Raw genomic sequence first — 20,141 nt, forward strand, 5'->3', positions numbered from 1 at the left:
ACCTGTACTGATCTCTTCAGTAAATCAATGTCCTAAAAATAGAGACTGTGCTAGGTTCAAAGGGACTTAGGGACAAACAGTGAACTACAGGGCATGGCCTTGAATAGAATACTGGCTTGGATAAAACCAGCTCTAAAGGAAATTTTTGGGGCCAGGCAAATTTGGAAATAGTCCAGATAGTTATACGAAATGCCATTAACTGAGATGGAGAGATGCAGAATTTTGATGAAAAAATTCTTGTTATAAAAAAAGTCTATGTAAATATAGAGATAGTGCATATACTAGCAGATCTCTTTCTAAGACGTTAATGGTGGTGCTCCTACTCTCAAGGGATGGGAATGTGGGGTTTTTATTTCTTTACTTGTCCTCTCAATTTCTCAAATGCACATGTCCCATTTTTGTGGTAATAGAAACTTTTTTTTTTTTTGTAAAGTCTAGACTAACATGTCCTTTTATAGATGGGTTGTTGTATATTTCACAAGTTTTTCTCTTTTTATTTTTTTAATTTTAATTTAAAATTTTTTAAAAAGATTTTGTTTATTTATTTGGCACAGAGAGAGAGATTACAAGTAGGCAGAGAGGCAGGTAGAGAGAGAGGGAGAAGGAAGCTCCCTGCCGAGCAGAGAGCCTGATGTGGGCTCGATCCCAGGACCCTGAGATCATGACCTGAGCTGAAGGCAGAGGCTTAACCCACTGAGCCACCCAAGCGTCCCAAGTTTTTCTCTTGATAAAGATTTTATAATCTTTAAGATACTTCTTTGAACCATTTCTTTAGATTCTACATGCATCTTCCTTTTTGAGATTTAATTTTTTATTATGGAAATTTTCAAATACATAGAAAAGTAAATAGAATAATATGATTATCAATTATGCTTGGTTTATTTCCTCTCCACCCACTATTTTGAAGGAAATCCCACATGTTCTATCTTTTCATTCATAAGTGGTTTGGTATTTATTCCAAAAAAATAAGAAGATTTAAAAAAATCATGATATAGTATCACACCAAACAATAAACATGTGAAATAATAGTATTTCTTCAATATAATCAAATATCCAGTCATTCACCTTTCTCTGATTATCTCATAAGTGATTTTTATCTGTAGTTATATTGTCTGAATTCGATTTCAGGCAAGTCGCTGACATTACAAATGGTTATGTAACCAGTAAGGTCTTTCAATCTATAGGTTTCTCTCTTCTCCCCCAGTGGTTTTTCTTCTTGCAAATTATTTATTGAGGAAACTAGACCCTTTATCTTTTATAATTTTTCACCTTCTGCATTTTTCTGCATGCTTTTTTTTAATACCCAAGATTGGAAGCTGTGCTCTTGAATGCATCTGAGCAGAGTTCTATTTAAAACTTAAAAGACTTACCGTGTTTATAAAATCTGTAAATTGAAATGGTTGATTTCTTTTTTTAAACTTTCAAAATTCTTACTTTTAAAAACTAATCCTTAAAATTGAAAAAAATTAGCTGTATAGCAAATTTTTGTGCAACATCTAGAAATGATTTATTTCCAGTGACTTTATTTTTTGGAATGTATCAAATCAATATTTAGCCTATTGTCTTCCAGAAATGAAATATGAGGATTGAACTTCCATAACTGTTCTCTCTTCTCTCCCACCTCTTCCTCCTTATAATATTTTATGTATTTTTATTTGCTTATTTATCTTTAATTACTTTAAATAATATACTTATGCCTCAGTTTCTTATGTAGCAGTTCAGTTTTCTCAAGCCACATTCTTGGGCATAAAAAGGATTAACTTCAGGGGTGCCTGGGTGGCTCAGTGGGTTAAAGCCTCTGCCTTTAGCTCAGGTCATGATCTTAGGGTCCTGGGATTGAGCCACATCAGGCTCTCAGCAGGGAGCCTGCTTCTTCTCTCTCTCTGCTTGCCTCTCTGCCTACTTGTGATTTCTGTCAAATAAATAAATAAAATATTTTTTTAAAAAAAGGATTAACTTCTTTTCCATAACTAAAAGATCCCATTGCACCAGCTGGCAAAACCCTTAATCATTACCAATTCCAAGCAACCGTGGTCATTTTACATGTAAACTTATATAGGTCAGATAGTGCAGGTTGTTTCTGAGGTATTTATGTGGTGCCAATTTCTGGGAGTAGATAGGCTTTGAAATGGTTGATTTTTTTTTTCTTTTTTTCAAGATTTTATTAGAGAGTGAGAGAGAGAGCATGAATGGTGGGGAGGAAAGCAAACTCCCCGCTGAGTAGGGAGTTGGATGTGGGGCTCCATCCCAGGACCCTGAGATCATGACCTGAGCTGAAGACAGATGCTCAACTGACTGGGCTACCCAAGTGCCCCTGAAAATCGTTGATTTGTATCCTAAAGTCCTCTAAGTTTAAGATTCATATAGCCTTGATTGTTTCAATGAGCTGAAACAGCTATTGAAAAAGCGTACTATGCATGTTAGCCCTATCAGTTACACAGATTTTTTGGCAGGAACTTGCCAAATTTCCTCAGCAAAGCTAAAGGAAAAGCTTGTCCTGAAAGTACATTCTGATATAATGGGGTCCTTTTGAAATACTATTTATTATCCTCAGAGAGCTTGGTCTACCAATGTGCTCTTCATCGTGATACCAGTGTACTATTTTTTTGTTGTTGTTGTTTGGTTTTACTTTACTGCTAAGGCTGCTGAGGTCGAAATTTCCACTGCTTGTGTATTGATTTGTCTCTAATGATTGCAGGTTGAAGATGACAGTGATGCAGAGACCTATGGAGAAGAGAATGAGGAACAGGGAAATTATTCTAAAAGAAAGATAGTCTCTAACTGGGATCGATATCAAGATATTGAAAAAGAGGTCAATAATGAAAGCGGAGAATCACAGAGGGGGACGGACTTCAGCGTTCTTCTCAGCTCAGCAGGTATGAATCCCATTCGCATGCATATGCTTTAGTGCTCCGAGAGTCCCGCAGACCTTTTATTTATGTTCCTTTTAAAACTGTGTTGTAATACCTAGCAGTTCATTTTGTCCTTTGGATTTTAAATTTGAGTAAAGGACAGCGTATCTAATGGCTTGTAAGGAAGAAAGATGTTTCTTTAAGTGAAAGCTAGGGATTCCACGTACCGACGTAGAAGGACTTAAGTCCTGGTTGAAATGGATGAAAGTCTTTACAGAAGTGAAAAATGCTGCACTATGCCCCTCTGACTTGGGTAGTCTGAAAAGAGAAGTCTTTTCCTTGATTTCATAGGAATCAATACTTATGTTTATACAAAGCTTTATGAAGCTTCTAGAATATGTGTTCTTTCCTCTTTTATGGCCAGGACTATGCATATTAGTGGATATGCACATAGAAGAGACCTGTGTATCTGAACGTGAAAACCCTTCTGTTTTGCTTTTGGACGGTTTTCTCTAGCAGTAAGGTGCCACACCCTTTCCTTCTCTGGCCAGCTCTTTTTGAAGACAGAATCCACCCTGAGTGTGCAGCTGTGTGAGGCTGGAGAGTAGGAGTATAGTGAGAGGAGAATGGAACAGGGCTGGTTGTACAGATGGCTACTGTCTACTAGGGTGTGGCACGAGGGTTGAAAGAATGAATGGCAGATGGATTAGTGGTTTTCAGGGGTTAGGGATGGGTTTGGTGGATGCGGTTATAAGAAGGTAACATGAGGTGTCCTTCTAGTGCTGATACTGATCATTTTCTCGATTGTGGTGGTAGATACACAAACCTACCCAAGTGATAAAATTGTCTAGAACTTAAGACACACACACACACAAGTGAGTACAAATAAGGCTGGAAAAATCTGAACAACATTGGTGGGTTATATCAATATCAATATGTCAATATTCTGGTTGTGATATTATACTGTAGTTTTGCACAGTGTTATCATTAGGGAAACTGGGTCAAGTGTGGGAGATCTCTCTGTGTTGTTACTACAAGTATTATGAGAGTCCATGATGACCTCAACAACAAAATATTACCAGGTCAAAAAAATTTTAAAGGATGAGGCGGTAAGAAGCAGAGAAATAAAATGAAGATTTTCAGACAGTTTGCTTTAAATTCCCTCTTCCTCCTGACTTCTATGTTGCTGTTGAGTTCAACTTGTCTTTTTTCTCCTCTGCCTATATTTTTGAATGCCTGTACCAGACTAAGCATCCTAAAGTGATGAATTCTCTTCTGACTTAATTAAACCCTTTGAGGAGAAAGAGAGTTGTAAGTGGAGAGAGTATGTGAGTGTGAGTCAGAAGAGCAAGGTTCAGCCTGGTGTCATTACATTCTATGCCCCCCACTCCACCACGCAGTAACCCTCTTAGAAGAGGTGTTTGCTGAGGGCCTCAAACTCACGGACTGTTCAGGGACTGGTGACTCATCTTCTTGCCGGTCAGATGAGTACTACCCTCTGACCTGAATTTTGGCCAATTACACTTTTCTTCAAGGTGGGAGAAAGGTAAAAGGTAGGCTGCTTATTTTTTCTTTCTCTGGCGGTTCTGTGAAAGGACGTAGGGAAAACTTGAAGTAGGCGCAATGTGGTTCATTAAACAATTATTTGAGTATCCGCTACTTCCATGAACTACCTGGTTTTAGTTGAACCAAATGTATAGTCCATTACTAGGACTGTGTCTGGCCTGTGAGAGATCCTGCATGAATGTTTGAAGGCAATGCAAAATTCAAGTCTGACCTAGCACTTATGCCCAGTGGTGTACTATTTTGGTTACTTATGTTAGCATTTTATTTACAGTTTAAAACCCAACATGATTTGGGTCTCACATGTCTTTCCTGTAGTCTGTCTTTGCTTGCTGATTTCTTCCCAGGTGACTTATCTGTGATTTGGTTTTTTGGGTGATCACAATTGTGACAATTGTGATCATCTTCTGACAGGTGCTTTGATTTTTTCCCCCCATTCTGCTGGTGATTGGTCATTTTCTTTTCACCATGCCCTATGCCTGAGAAGAGCCACCATGTTCTCTTCATTGTAGGAGCAGGACTGTATTAATTTGCTTTTGAGGGATGGACTTCCTTCTCTGATCCTAAAATATTAATATTCTCCAGCTAGTCTGACTATACTCCTTGGAGTCACGGACTTCTAGTATACCATATTCATCTGTATAAATAGATACATAGCCCAGAAAAGTACATTGCTAGTTTATTAGATGTGCACATCATCAACTTTTCTAGATCTAGCCGAATTGCTCTCCAAAGTGGAGATGAGCTAGGATTCCTAGTGTTCGCTGTCTTTGGCCATATGTAGTACTGTTAGACTTTTTAACTATTGCCCTCTGACTGAATGGTGTCTGGTTGTGGTTCATTAAACAATTATTTGAGTATCCGCTACTTCCAGGTACCATTTTAGAGATTGAGCATATGGCAAAGAACAGAGCAGACCAAAACATGCGCCTCCTGGAGTGGACCTTCTAAAGCGTGGAGACACATTAAAGAAAATCAAGTATGTAAGATGCTAAGTGGTGATAATTCCTTGAGATCGAGATGAAGTGGGGGAGAGGCTATTATAATTTTAGAAAGAGTGGCCAGAGAAAGTCTTATTGAGATGATGACATTTGCATAAAGGCCTGAGGAAGGTGAGTGAGGAAGCATTGAAGATATCTGTGGGAGGAGTGTTGTAGGCCAAGGGCATAACAAGTTCAAAGGCTTGGTGACAGGAGTATAGAGAATAGCAAGCGAGGCCAGCATGACTGGAACAAAGTGACCAAGTAGGTGATAAGGTCAGAGAGGCATATGGGGCCAGATCACGGGGGGGCTTGTAGATTATTATTAAAGATGTTGGCTTTTACTCTGAGATGAGCAGCTATGAGAGGGTTTTGAAGAGAAGAGTGGCATGGCTTAACTTAACAGAACCTCTCTGGTTGCTGTGTTGGTAAACCAGCTGGGAGGCTATTGCAACAACCCAAACAAGTAGGGATGGTGGCCGTGGCCAGGGTGGTGGCTATGGAGCCGGTGAGATATGGCTGGGTTCTGTGTCTATTTTGAGGGAAGAGCATACAGGGCTTGAGGATGTGGGGTATGAGGTAAAAGATGTATGAGTATGATGCCAGGTTCTTGGCCTGAGAACTACAGGAAGGAAGCTGCCATTGATTGAGATAGGTAAGACCATGGGAGGTGCTCAGTTTTGCATGTGTTATCATTGAGCTGCCAGTTGGACATCTGTGTTAGTCAGAGTTCTTGGAGGACCTAGATGGCACCCTCAATATTATTAGAAGGAATTTTTTTTTAAGGTTTTATTTATTTATTTATTTGACAGACAGAGATCACAAGTAGACAGAGAGGCAGGCAGAGAGAGAGAGAGGGAGAAGCAGGCTCCCCGCCTAGCAGAGAGCCGATGCAGGGCTCCATCCCTTGTCCCTGGGATCATGACCTGAGCTGAAGGCAGAGGCTCAACCCACTGAGCCACTCAGGCACCGCAGAAGGAACTTTTAACAAAGGCATCATTTACACAAGTATGGGCGGGATGTGGGGAGAGCACATAGATTGTAGAGCATTGGGAGGAATGGCAACAGCAGAGATGTTACTATCCCTCCTCACTGAAACTCTGGGGGAGAGATTCTTATAGGGCAGTTGACCTTGAGAGGATGAATCAATCACCTTTGCTCCAGAGATCTAGCCAGTGAAGGTGACTCTCCAGGGAGGGAGAAGGTGAATACTCTGGTCTTATACTGCCCCCCCACCTTTATTCTCCTGCCAGGACTTCCCAGAATCCTAACCTACTAGCAGCCAGAAGGCAAACAGAGCCTGTTGCTGTCATCCATATAGATCAGCCTCTTAGGGCAGAACAGGGAGGAGGAAGAAGGAGGGTGAATCTGGAGGTACAAATGTAAGAGCTCCAGTGTAGCATCCGATAGGAAATACCTCGCAGGTAGCTGGATGAAGACCTCTGGGGTGCGGGATCCGGGTCTGGCCTGGAGATACACATCTGGGGGCTGGCAGCCTGTAGGTGATACTCAGAGTCACGAGACTGTGTGAGATGACCAGGGAGTTATTAGTAGAAAAGTTCTGAGCACTGGGCAGCATAGTGTTTAGAGCTTATGGAGATGAGAAGGAACCAGCAAAAGGAGACTGAGTGTGAGCAGCTGGAGGAAAAAGATACCAGGAAACTGTTATCTTTAAATGTTTCCTGGAAGGAGGGATCTGTGTCAAATGCACTTGATGACATCTAGAAATTGACACTTGCCTTTAACAACATGGGGTTACTAGTGATCTTGGCAAGAGTAGTTTTATTTATTTATTTTTTAAAGATTTTATTTATTTATTTACAGACAGAGATCACAAGTAGGCAGAGAGGCAGGCAGAGAGAGGAAGGGAAGCAGGCTCCCTGCTGAGCAGAGAGCCTGATATGGGACTCCATCCCAGGGCCCTGGGATCATGACCTGAGCTGAAGGCAGAGGCTTTAACCCACTGAGCCACCCAGGTGCCCCAGTAAGAGTAGTTTTGTTTGGTGGGATAAATTCATTCTTGAATTCAAAAAGAATAGGGGAGGAGAGACATTGGAGACAGCAAGCATAAATACCTCCTAATTTTAAGGAGTCTTATTATTATCAGAAGGAGGAGCGATGGACTGGTGGGGGAAGTGGGTCAATACCTGTTTTTAATTTTAATTTTAGTTAATTAATTTTTTTCAAGACCTGTTTTTTAAAGATGGGAGAAATAACTGCACATTTATTTGTTGATAGAACAGTCTGGAAGAGAGGGCAAAAAATAATGTAGGAAGAGGTGAGAATGACTTGATTTATGTTCTTTGGTCCACATGTGGTGATGGAAACTCTATTGGACAGATGGTGGGAGTGCCCATGGCTCGGGGCTCAGACAGTTGTTGAACTGTAATCAGAGGAAAGGCCAGAACATAGAGGCATGGATACAGGTAGGGGGGTTGATGCGATAGGGCCTTCTAATTGCTTCTGTTTTCTTAGTGAAAGAAGAATGCTCTGAGTGAGGGTCACCAAGGGGTCCTAGAAGTGTGAGAGGGTAGAAGATAAGAATGGTTGTCTACATGGTGGGAGAGTGAACGAAATAGGAAACTGTGGCTGGGTTGCTGGGTGGTACTAGAGGCCCACTAGAGTTGGTGTTTATGAACATGAGGTAAGAAGGGTGTTGTTCCCTCTTTCGTCTGCTGTTTTGTGTGCAAGTAAAGAGGGGTAGAGAGTAGGATTTATTCATGGTTACAGCTTAGCTAAACAAATGTACTGAAGGGAGACAGAAGACAGAGGGTGACTAGACTTTAAGCATTATTTTATATTCTAGGATCAGCTGTGTGGTGTGTATACCTCCGGTCCAATTCTCAAATGCCATTTTGAGGATGGACCTTTTGGTAAGAATACATCTAGCTTAATGTTTTGTTACTTTCCTTGTAGGATTTACATTGTAATTAATTCAAAGAGGGAGTTTCTACTGCACACACAGCTGGTGTGTATGTATGTTGGCATATATGTACATATGTGTATGTATTCGCTTAGGAAGATCGTACTGTCATTTTTTAGTAAATTCGAAGGTTCATCTCTTGGACCCTTGGGAGACACTCTAGAAAGCTCTAGGACACCTGTCCCAGGAGACGAGTGTGAGTGTGTGTAGTGATGCTGGTCAGAAGAACCACATGTGAAAGTCACTGAGATGTCCATTCATAGTGGAATGAGTACATTAAAACGAGGTTGAGTCTCTCAAACATACTGTAAAGTAAAAGGAGCATTACATAGCCACAAAATACCTCTGTATTCTTCTACTTGAAGTTCACACACAAGAAAACAGTAAGCTGAGTTATTTAGGCAGCCGTATTTGTAATGGTAAAATGGAAACCAAGGAAATGATTATGGTAAAATTCAGGATTGTTGTCCCCTCTAGGGGAGAGGTGAGGGCTAATGATTGGGGAGGGGTGTATAGCAGGTGTCAGGGTTGGGGGACTTCTGTGATATTCTGTGATATTGTGATATTGACCTATCTGTTTCTTGACCTGGATGATGTTTATTTATGTTTGTTGAATATTCTTTGGACGTCTAGGTGGCTCTGTTGGTTGGGCATCTGCCTTTGGCTTGGGTCATGATCTCGGGGTCATGGGACTGATTCCCACATCAGGATCCTTGCTTGGCAGGGAGCCTGCTTCTCCCTCTGCCTGAGTCTCCCTCTGCTTTTGCTCCCCCCACCTTTGACAAATAAGTAAAATAAAATAAAAAAATTAACTTAAATTTTATCTTACCTATTCTTTTATGTGTCTCTCTAGACAAGGAAAGCCTGAGAATGGATTTCTCATGATAGGATTTCAGTTACCCTCATAGACCATGGGGAACACTTTGGAAGAGGCATTCCTTTTTGGCACCCTGAGGCCTTCATCATGTTGTTTTGGTCTCTGGTCGTGGGTAGTGGCATCTTATTTTTCCAAGTGGAGGATAAAGGAAGAGGGGACTAGTTTGTTTGAAGTCATACTTTTGCTGGTAGGATTGAGAGTCCTCAGACGAGATCTTTTTAGGACTCTTTCTGTAAGGCTCTGAAGCAGTTGCGCCCACAGCTTTTCTTTCTGAACAGTGTTGTTGCAGTTCTAACTTCTGTTTCACCAGCTTTGAGAATGGTACTGTACTCTCACTTAGGTTCAGGCATAAGATGTTAGTTCTTTAAGCAAGTTTTCTGCCCCTCCCCTCCCCACCCACTCCCCCCCCCCCCCAGTGGTGAGTCATTGAATTCATGCCACATGCTCTATGTATTCCTTTCAAGAAGTCACAGACAACCAGAGTTAGAAAAAATGTTGACAGTGTGAGCAGAATGCACTGGAGCAATATTGAAGATAAACATGTGAAAAAAACTTTTATGTGCAAGTCTGTAAGCTCTGTTTATTTTCAGTGGAACAAATACAAACAAAACGATTAGCTTGCAGTTTGGTCAGCATAGTTGTGCATGTGTATTTTCATTTCAAGTTATTATATCTTTTCTACAGTGTAATTTTATGAAAAGCTGATTTTGGTGGGGGTAGATTTTAATTATAATGGTATTTGATCCCCCCCGCCCCACCCCTTCGGACTGAACAAGAAAAGAAAACCTCTCGCTCTAGCGGCCCATGAAGCAGCAAAATGGCTGAATTTGTCCTGGTGGACTCAGTTCATTTTTTTTTTTTCTGTTTCTATGGTATGCATTTTATCAGTTTTTACTAATATATTCTTATCACAAAGACCGTTTAGTAGATGAACCTTCCCTTTGGTATTTGAATCATTTGAAATAACAGAAACAGAACAATGTATGCACTAAAAAAAAAAATCTTCATTTGAGAACGACAAAAATGTAAAACCACAAAAAAAATATTTCCTTTCTTATAGGCAGACATGGAAGTGGGTTTAATTTGATTTTCTTTTTTTAAACCTCCAAAGATAAAAAGCAACTGAATACCTGGAAATGGGTTTGCCAGATTCCTGGTCTCTGTGCCACTGCGTGTTTCTGGTGGTTTCCTTGCAGGTTCTCCTTTGTCTGCTCTTACTGGCCCAGTGGCGTCCTTTTCATCCTGTGCCTCTCCCCCATGCGCATTCACTTTCTTGCCAAGAAACTGTACCTTCCCTGATGGCTTTAATTCCTCTCCGTCTTCCTTCAGATCTGTGACCTTTCCAGTTCCATTTGTTTAGGGATTCTTGTTGATCCTCCATGACTTCTTTTGGCGCTGTTCCCCCCCCCCCCCACCTCTCCTCAGTACCTCCCCACCTCACTTCTTTGTTCCATAAATTGAAAGTTACCAGTCTTGGCTTACTTGGCCAGTCTAGTGCTTCTTAGCTTTTTCTTTAAATAGAATTACTCCTCTCCATTTTACATCTCCATGATTTGAGAAACGGAAGTGTGGGTCTTTTCTAGGTCCGATCATCTAAGTCCTCCCAAAGTTTCAGCATTCAACTTTCCAGAGATTTCATTTTAGTGTCTGTAGCACTTCTTTCTTCTTGTTTAGTTTCTTAATTTAACTCACACCGTATTTTCTTTCTTCATTCTCTTTCTTTCTTTCTTTCTTTCTTTCTTTTTTGCACAGTTTCCTCCTTAAAAAGTCTTAGAAGGTCTTTATGCTTTTGGCTGGTGTCTCTATAAACTTTTTAGCAAATTCAGTACTATCAGACCCTGCAAATATTGATCCCTTCATGCTTTGTGTAATGTTGTTTTCATTTGAATATTTTGTGCTTGACCTTTATCTTCTAATCCTTTATGTCACCATGGATTGCATCAGCTGGCAAACCTTTCATACACAAGGATCTGTTTTTACATCATTTTGAATACTCATCAGTCACTGGAGAGACATTTCATACTCATTAGAGAGCCGTTTGTGTAGAGAGCTGCTGGTGTTAGCTCTATTTTTATTTCCACAGGTTTTGTCTTTCATTTGCTCAGTGCTTCCATTATATGAAAATCTGTTGTCAGGGAGTTCCCCTGTTGGATTTTAGTATCTCCAGGGGAACCCACCTTTTACCCAGTGTGACCGGTCCCCTTTAAAAACTTGTCTCGTGGCAAATTGAAGTCACTGAAATAATACTTGATTTAATGACAGATTTTGGTCCCAGAGAAGCCATTTTGTCACAGTCCCCACTTTCGGCGGTTGCGGCCACCTTTCTGGTCCTCCTGCTGCCGAGCTGGGCCACTGGATCACTAGCAGTGATCATTTTTAAGAACTGAATGTTTAGGTTATTAGGTAATTTAGGTTATTCTTACTAGAAATATAGAGAGGATACTAGTGAATCTTTTTCGGTTGGACTTGTGTTCCTGATACTGTTTTGGGTGTGGATCGTCTAACTAGCTGCATCCTCAAAGCAATGTGCTCCCACGTCTAACAACATCTAGCACGTTCCTCTCCACCGCTGCTGTCTCCTCCCTGTTTATCCTAAGGCTTCCTTGTAAAAAAGCAACATCATCCTTTAAAGGGGGGTTTGGGGAAGCAGAGCCGATAAAGGCTCATGATCAACGTCCTGTTTAGGTGGAAGTTGATAAGGGTCTAAAGAGAGCGAACACCTTCCTCATTCTCCTGACTATAATTGATATTATAATAATATTACACTGAGATTACTTGATGGTGAAATTTGATCTAAAACTGGCATGTAAGGTTTCCTCTTGTCAAGAAGGGTATGCCTGATTGTTAATGGAATACTTTGTGTAAAGTACTTAAAAGTAGAATGGGGAATGTCCAAGTTATATAATAAAGGCTACTGTAATAATAGTACTAAAAAAAAGAGGGGTATCTGAGTGGTTCAGTTGAGTGTCTGGCTCTTGGTTTCAGGTCAGGTGGTGATCTTATGGGTCCTGGGATGGACTCCTGCATCAGGTTCTGCATGAAGTGGGTGTCTGCTTGAGATTCTGTCCCTCTGCCCCTACCCCTGCTTGCATGTTCTCTCTCTCTCTCTCTCTTTTTCTCTCTCTCTCTAACTCTCTAACATAAATACATCTTTAATAATAATAAAAGTTATTTTAAAGCCTTTAATGAGGTCAGTATAGAGCCTCTTATAATATAAAAAGTGTGAAACAGATAAATTCAGAGGCTCTGAATTGGGATTAAGATTAATAATCCTTAATATTGTGAAAGTAAAGGGTTGCCTGGGTGGCTCAGTCCTTAAGTGTTTGCCTTCAGCTCAGGTCATGATCCCAAGGTGCTGGGATCGAACCCCGGCATCGGGCTCCCTGCTCAGTGGGAAGCCTGCTTCTCCCTCTTCCACTCCCCCTGCTTGTTCTTTCTCTTTCTCACTCTCTCTCTCTCTCTGACAAGTAAGTAAATAAAGTCTTAAAAAAAAAAAAAAGATATTGAAAGTAAAGTCAGTGTAGTGTAACTGCAGTGTAGGAAATGTATTCTGGTAGTAGAGAATAGCACTTGACTGATGGCTGTCAGCTGATCTGGGTCTTGGTTCTGGCTGTCACTTATTAGGTACACGTTCTTAAAGGAGTGAAACTCTTGAAACCTTTAAAAATTTTTTTTCATTTAAAAGCTGTGAATTAGAAATAATACCAGCCTTGCTTTTTAGTCCAGGGTGGTTGTGAGGGTCATGGAGAATTATTTGAAGAATTGTAAAGTGCTATACCAAAGTCAATTATTTTACAGGCGAAGAAAGGCAAACTGTTGGGGTAGAATATGCTATGTAAGTGTGACGGGGGAGAAAAGCTAATCATCCTAGGGTCTATTCCATCCAACATTGTTGAAGCAAGAGAAAAGCCAATGTCATAAATGAATTGGATATTTTAGATGAAAAAAAAACTTTAAATGTACCTTTTCTGAGCAAAAGGTAGTATCCTCAAAAGATTAAACACCTATAGGATACTCCATCATGTGTTCCCAGTGTGTCGTCGTACCTGAAATGGAATGGAAAGGATGCCTTCGCAGGACTTGTTATGAAGATACTCTATTGGTCTCCGAATTCTTAGCTGTCTAAGAGTAGAATTGATGTAAATGAAATATCAGCATGTCCTGCTGATGTCGTGACTGAGTGTGCCGTATGTTTCCGATGGAACAGTGAGGGTGTCCACATACTGCTCTGTGGTGAGCATTCTTCTGAAGATTAAACCTGCCTCTCAGAGGTTTACTTGGCACTTGTGAAAAAAACTTGGTAGGGAGCCTCTGCGTCACTACTGTCCCTTGAATGTTGCCTCTGGTCTTTTAAAATCATGAAGTTTTAGAAAGCTTAATTGTTTTCTTCATCTCTTCATTTACTACTCGCTAGCTAGGTAGATAACTTATGTGGTTTTAGTATCTACCTTTCAAATTCTGTGGTTATAGAAAGAATTCTGCCTTCTGGGTTTTTTGTTTTTGTTTTTGTTTTCTTTTAAAGATTTGTTAGAGTGAGAGAGCATCAGTGAGTGGAGGGACAGAGGGGCAAGCAGACTCCCTGCTCACTGGGTAACCCAGTGGGTCTCAATCCCAGGACCTTATGACCTAAGCCAAATCCAGATGCTTAATTTCCTGAGCCACCCAGGTGCCCCATTGCTTTCTATTTATAAAGAGTTTAATCTTTATAAAAATTTATAGTGCTATTTGAGGTTATCATGAATGACTGTGAATAACCAAAATTAATAGAATGCTAAGTTTGTTATCATGAGTTTCTGCCTCCACAGTGGCAGAAACGTGAGTCACATCTGTCAGACAATTAGGCCCCTGGGCTTTTGGGCGTTCTGCTGTTTGGAGAATGGTATGTCTGTTGAGGGTAGATCTTTTTATCCTTAGCATATGGCATAGCACACAGTTCACAGATATAAAGCTTGCAGAATGGATGAGTAAGCTGTTGTGTGCGGTTTTTGGTGTGATGTGGTGCATCTGCTCTTAGAGTTGTCTCCTTTTTAAGTCCTGAAGTCTTAAGAAGATGGTCCTCAGTGAAAAGCACCTCATTTTGTAGCCTGACCTGAATCTGTTCCAACAAGTAAGAAAGGTGGTCAAGTTGCAGAATATCTTGTAAATGGATTCATTTACTACTAAGTGACATTAAGGACCAATTATTTATTTTTTGAGCATTTTCTTTTTTTCTTTCTTTCTTTCTTTCTTTCTTTTTTTTAAAAATTCTATTTATTCATTTGACAGAGAGAGTGAGAGACACAAGCAGGCAGAGCAGCAGAGGGAAGGGGAGAAGCAGGCTCCCCACTGAGCAAGGAGCCCAATGTGGGGCTCGATCCCAGGAGCCTGGGATCATGACCTGAGCCGAAGGCAGTTGCTTAACTGACTGAGCCACCCAGGTGCCCTGAACATTTTATTTTCTAATACTTCTTAGATTTTAGAGAAGAATTGCAAAGATAGTGCAGTGTTCCATATACTCTTCATCTAGCTTCTCTTAATGTTATTATGTTATGTAACCATAGTATATCTATCAAAAATAAGAAATTAACATTGTTATATTATATATTATGGACTTTGAATTTTTTCAGTTACCCCCTCCCCAACTGGTGTTCTTTTTCTGTTCCAACTTTGGATACCACACTGCATTTATTTAACTGATTAGTTTCTGCTAATTTGTAAGTTTCTCAGTCTTACCTGGACTTGACACTTTGAGGAATAGTGCTTAGGTATTTCGTAGGATGTCCCTCAATTTGGGTCCTTCTGATATTGTCTCATGGTTTGGTGGCGCAAGTTACAGATTTTGGGGGCTGATGATGATGGGCCTTTCTTGTTGGGTCACATCAGTGGACATGTGATATAAACATGACTTCTTACTAACAATATTAACTTCGATCATTTGATTATGATGATATCTGCCAAGTTTCGCCAGTTGTAGTTAGTTGCCATTCTCTTCACTGGAAGGGAGTGACTTGCTCCTACTCATACGCAAGGGGGTGGGGATTAAGCTTTACCTACTAGAGGGAGGAATGTCAAGGAATTTTGTATAAATTAAGGCAATGACAGTAAATAATAAATATTTTGGGGGAAATATTTTGAGGCTATGCAAATACCTTGTTTCTCTCTAAAGGTTTGGGGGAGCCAGCTCTCTAAGAATAAGGCCAAGAATTGCCTGAGACAAGAGGTCAAGCTGTAATGACCATACACTTACTTGACCTTTTTCATTTATGGTTTCTTGCAGAGCTATAAATGTGTATATAAGTGAAAATGATAAATGATGTTATTTCTGTGTCATTGACTCTTATGTTCATTTTTTTGAAGAATAAATGTATTTGTATTAAACAAATAGGGTTAATGAAGTTACATTTGTGAAACAAGGTAAAGCATCAGTTATTGACTTTAATTTCTTCCTCATTAATCAGTTACAAAATGCTTATTTTATCGTATAGTGTTTGTTGGCTACTGAGTAAGAAGGTGCCTGTGTGAGTGTGTGTGTGTGTGTGTGTGTGTGTATGTGTATGATTAGTTACATTCCAAGTGACTTCTATGGCAGTGATTTAATAGTCAAATTGCATTTCACCTTTGGAACTGAGATTTGGCTTTTTAACTATATTATTGTTTTGCTCCAGAACAGATTTAATAATGAGCTGTTCTCAGAAATACTTTAATTTCCTCCTTTTTCTCCTGCCTCCCTCCCCCAGGGACAGAATTTCTAATTCTTGGGGTCATCAGAGTGGAGGGGGTTGGTTGGGTGGGGCCCAAATGGAGAGGGAGTGATATGGTAGTAGTTTGCAATGGAGAAGGCAACATTGTTGGGAAATAAATCAGGGCCAACTTTTGTATTAGGCTGAATAACAGTAACTATCTTAATTTGGGGAGTAGGGGTTGATGAGGTATAGGCACAAACAAATGTGTTATAGTTGTTCTTATTTATAGAGCCCCAACTGGGTATTTGCTACTTTAAGTATAACATTTTAATTTCAAAGTAACCTTGCAAGGTCAGTATTAGACAATTTTTTTAAAGAACTATTTTTATTTATTTATTTGACAGACAGAGATCACAAGCACGTGGAGAGGCAGGCAGAGAGAGAAGGAAGGGAAGCAGGCTCTCTGCCGAGCAGAGACCCCGATGCGGGGCTCAATCCCAGGACCCTGGGATCATGACCCGAGCCTAAGGCAGAGGCTTTAACTCACTGAGTCACCCAGGCGCCCCAGTATTAGACAATTTTATAGAGGAGGCAAATTAAACTCAAGGAAGTTAGATAGCTTGCCTGATGTCACATAATTAATATATGATGGAATTGTACTCTGAATTTCTATCAGTCTGATTCCAAAACCCATTATTACTCTTTATGCTGAACTCTTGCTTCCTGCCCACAGTTGGCTGTGTTCTACTGGTAGATTGTGTAGAAAATGAGTTGTTTCATAGTTTGGGAATAATTATTTCCCCCTGCCCTCACTTTGTAGTAAAACAAAGAACAAAACACACAACACATAGACACACCCCTTTGGCTACTTTTAAAAAATTATCTTTGTTGGATAGTTTGACACCTTTTGGTCTGGTTATGACAATGGAAACATTACCCTTGTCACTAGCTGCGTGTGTCATTTAAACTGAAAAATCTGGAAAACAAAATATGGATTCATTTCATCTCTCTGACTTGTATTATGACAGAGGTACTCAGGAGCTCTAATATAGAAGTGAGTTTTCCTTGACTGGTAATTATTAGCTCAAGCAAAAAAGATACTTTGTGTTAAACTCTATATGCTGTGTAAGTGTAAATGAAATTCATCTGCTTTATATGCGGAAACATGACAAGGCATCACTAGTGTTAATATTTTTCACATTACCTATTGGATTTCTTATTTAGATATCTTCTCCCCATAATTCTGAGAAAAAAAAAAAAAAAACAAGAGGGATTGATGCCAGGGCTTGGAGATGCCATAGAAGTTGTGATGTATAGGCATACATAAACCCAGTTGAATCTCAGTCGCCCACTGAGCATTTTTGCTATTTAATGATTCTGATAGTAATGTAGAGAGTACTTAACTTGCAAAGTGTTTCTGAATCCCAGGTTAGTCTTTTTATTTTATGAGTTTTGATTGAAGGCTCTAGTGATAACTAATTTTTTAGGGTTGGCTAGATTTAACTGTAGGAGATAAATGTATCAATGATATTGCAAGTTAGTAGTTTTTATACTATCCTTGAAGATTTAACTGGCATTTGGTATAAATGCGATTTGGGAACGAGCTAAGGAAATTACCCGCACCTTGACTTAGAGCAGGAAGTAGTTTGGGGCTCTCTGTACAGAGGTGATGAGAAATGGGCCAGGTTGTGGAGCAAGTTTTATCTTTAGACCTCTGCTTCTTTATTCTCTATTCTTTCCCATTTAGGCACTTGACCAAGTACTGTAATGCCCGAGGCTTTTATGTACTAATTTCTGCTTTGCCTGCTCTCCTGGTACTGCTCCCAGGAAACCTATTCTTGTACATTTAGTATTCGTACCTTGTGCTCATGTCATGTATGGCCACGAGGCCACAGCAGGAGAGCTTGGCGGGAATGTTGTTTGGGAGGGAGTCCATTGGGGTGTTCGTGTTTAGGACTGTATACCAGGGCACCCTTATAGAAGTAAAGCGACAGGCAAAGTGAAATCATTTTTAGAACAGGCTACTTGGTAAGATCTTGTCAATTTACAGCATTCCCAGTGCACGGGTACTTGAAGGTTATGCTGCTAACAGAAAGATATTATTAAATCCACTCCATGTAGGAGTGTGCCTGTCTGTTAACCATACAGTATAATTTCCAAATAAGAATTTGCTGCTCCTGATGTAACTATAAAATCCTGTATCTTTAGCTCTACGTGTTTGATATCCTGGTACCTCCTCTCCTTTGTGCCTGGTTGCTGTGAGCCATGCTAGTTTACTACAGTGTTGTTTAAAAAAAGTACTAATTCAGCTAGAATATCTTGTATTTTCTTCCCTGTTATCTTTAAGCTTTTTTCCCCCCCAATACGCAAAATCATAGTGAAAAAGTGAGTTGTTTCTTGTTTTGAAAGCCAGAGAATTAAAAGCAAAACCTACAAAAAACCCAGAGAATCAACTATCATCACATAATGAATTCCTAGCTAGAGCAAGTTAGTGTTCATCTGAATGGTTTCTTCTAATTCCAGTTTACAATTTCTTGGATTGTCCTGCTCTACTGACCAGCAGTTTTCATAAGGAAAATATACAGCCACATGAAATTGCTTTTTTTCCTGATCACTAAGGTCCCTGTTGTCCTCTGTGTGTGCCTTTTAAGATTCCTTAGCATGCCAAATTAACTGCTGTTAGTTGATTGAAGTTGGTGAGTTCTGAATCTTGGGTGTCTTTTTCTCCTCAGTCCTCAAAAGGCAGCATAGAATGCACTCTCTGAAAACAATCTTATATAGCATTTGGTCCAAGTCTTTTCACTTTTCAGATGGGAACAGTAAAAATCCTATAGGTTGGGTTTTAACAAAGCTGCAGCTCCTTGGAGGTGAGTGGCTCAGATAAGTCTCTTTTCTCTATGTTCATGGACAGTGTGGTATTTGGGTCATAGCAGTAGACGCCTCCAATGCGTTCAATTTTTATTTTGGAGGAGAATTTGAGAGTCAATTCCCTTAGTGTTGTGTCCTTTGGGGTAAACTATAGTCAGATTGTTATGCAGAGAGGAAGTAGAGATGACTTTTTCAGAGTTAAAAAAAAATGTGGATATTCTCAAGTATATAGACCTTCCTAAACAGGCTCATGTAGGATGAAAAAGCAACCTGGAGGGCTGTATAAGCCAAAAGGTCTGCCCTATCATGTGCTCTTTGGTCCACCTTGTTCTGCTACTCCTACTCCCTACTCTGACCCGACATGGACTCTTACCTCTTTCTTCTATCTTTTTTTCACATTTGCTCTTGTTAGAATGGGGGCTTCAGGGTGAAAGTATTACTCCACTGTCTTCATGTTTGTGAGTTCTAGCCTTCTAATGTTCCTTGGGTGTAGGAACCATGGGAAAGGAGTAGACAGGCTGATGTCTGTTTTTCTCAGACTCTTTAGAGACCAATCTGTATAATTTAATTTTTATTTCAATATTTGCTTCCAATTTTTAGCAATAATCGCACCTCGGATAAAAAAATATGGAACGCTTCACAAATTTGCGTGTCATCCTTGCGCAGGGGCCATGCTAATCTTCTCTGTATCGTTCCAATTTTAATATATGTGCTGCTGAAGCGAGCACTGCTTCCAATTTTTAAATAGTCTGGTACCACAACACGTTCAGGGGTGCTCAGGAAATACCAGTCCAATCTGTCTGGAATGCCGGTTTGTGCTGGGTCTCTGCCTGTGGAACAATTTCCTTCTCCTTCATACTGTCCTTGAGGGAGAGCGAACATGGGAATTGTGCTCCTTGAGGTCACTGGGTTGGGGTCCATCAGCCGGACTCTCGGTATGTGTTCATAGCCTCCTTCTGAAAGAATGTGAACCTATGAAATTGGAAACTACCATGATATGCAGTGGTTTATGTGCTTATGAATGAAGATGAGGGGAGGTTTATTGGAATCTGTCTCCAGCATTTGTTGGCTGTCCATCAGATGACCTTTCTGTGATGGAGTGTCTGAGAAACCCTATCTTTTAAGGTGACCATATTGGAGTTCATTCTCCACTCTTACTCTGAAGGCACACTTTCCTGTCTCACTGTAAAGAGTCCAGCCTCTGGGTTCCCTTTATATATAGTTATTGTTGTGATTTTTGTTGATTTTGTTTCTAAAAAGGAGAGTGGGTGATTTTTTCTGGCTGCCCTCACAGTGAGGTCATGCACATTTTTAACTTTCCTAGCTCTTGGGTACCAACTTGAACCCAAAATACATATTTATTTATTTATTTTACAAGATGTTAACCTTGCTGTAATGTTTGTACCTTTGTAACCA

The 20,141-nt window shown here is 40.1% G+C and overlaps 1 protein-coding gene and 1 non-coding gene across 2 annotated transcripts in view; one reads left to right on the top strand and one right to left on the bottom strand.

The window, feature by feature from the left end:
- AVEN (apoptosis and caspase activation inhibitor) overlaps window positions 1–20,141 on the top strand; it is a 181,813-nt gene that overhangs the window by 46,231 nt on the left and 115,441 nt on the right. Inside the window, exon 3 of the mRNA XM_045067934.1 lies at window positions 2,699–2,876. Within this exon, the coding sequence (XP_044923869.1) occupies window positions 2,699–2,876 (178 nt within the window). The remainder of the gene's footprint in view (window positions 1–2,698; window positions 2,877–20,141) is intronic.
- On the bottom strand, window positions 19,347–19,453 carry LOC123388427. The gene has a single exon (XR_006602963.1). It is a non-coding gene; the product is annotated as a U6 spliceosomal RNA (small nuclear RNA).

The sequence above is a fragment of the Mustela putorius genome, unplaced genomic scaffold (assembly GCF_011764305.1).
Source record: "Mustela putorius furo isolate JIRA1106 unplaced genomic scaffold, ASM1176430v1.1 tig00003898_pilon_pilon_pilon, whole genome shotgun sequence".
In the NCBI taxonomy this organism is placed as follows: domain Eukaryota; kingdom Metazoa; phylum Chordata; class Mammalia; order Carnivora; family Mustelidae; genus Mustela; species Mustela putorius.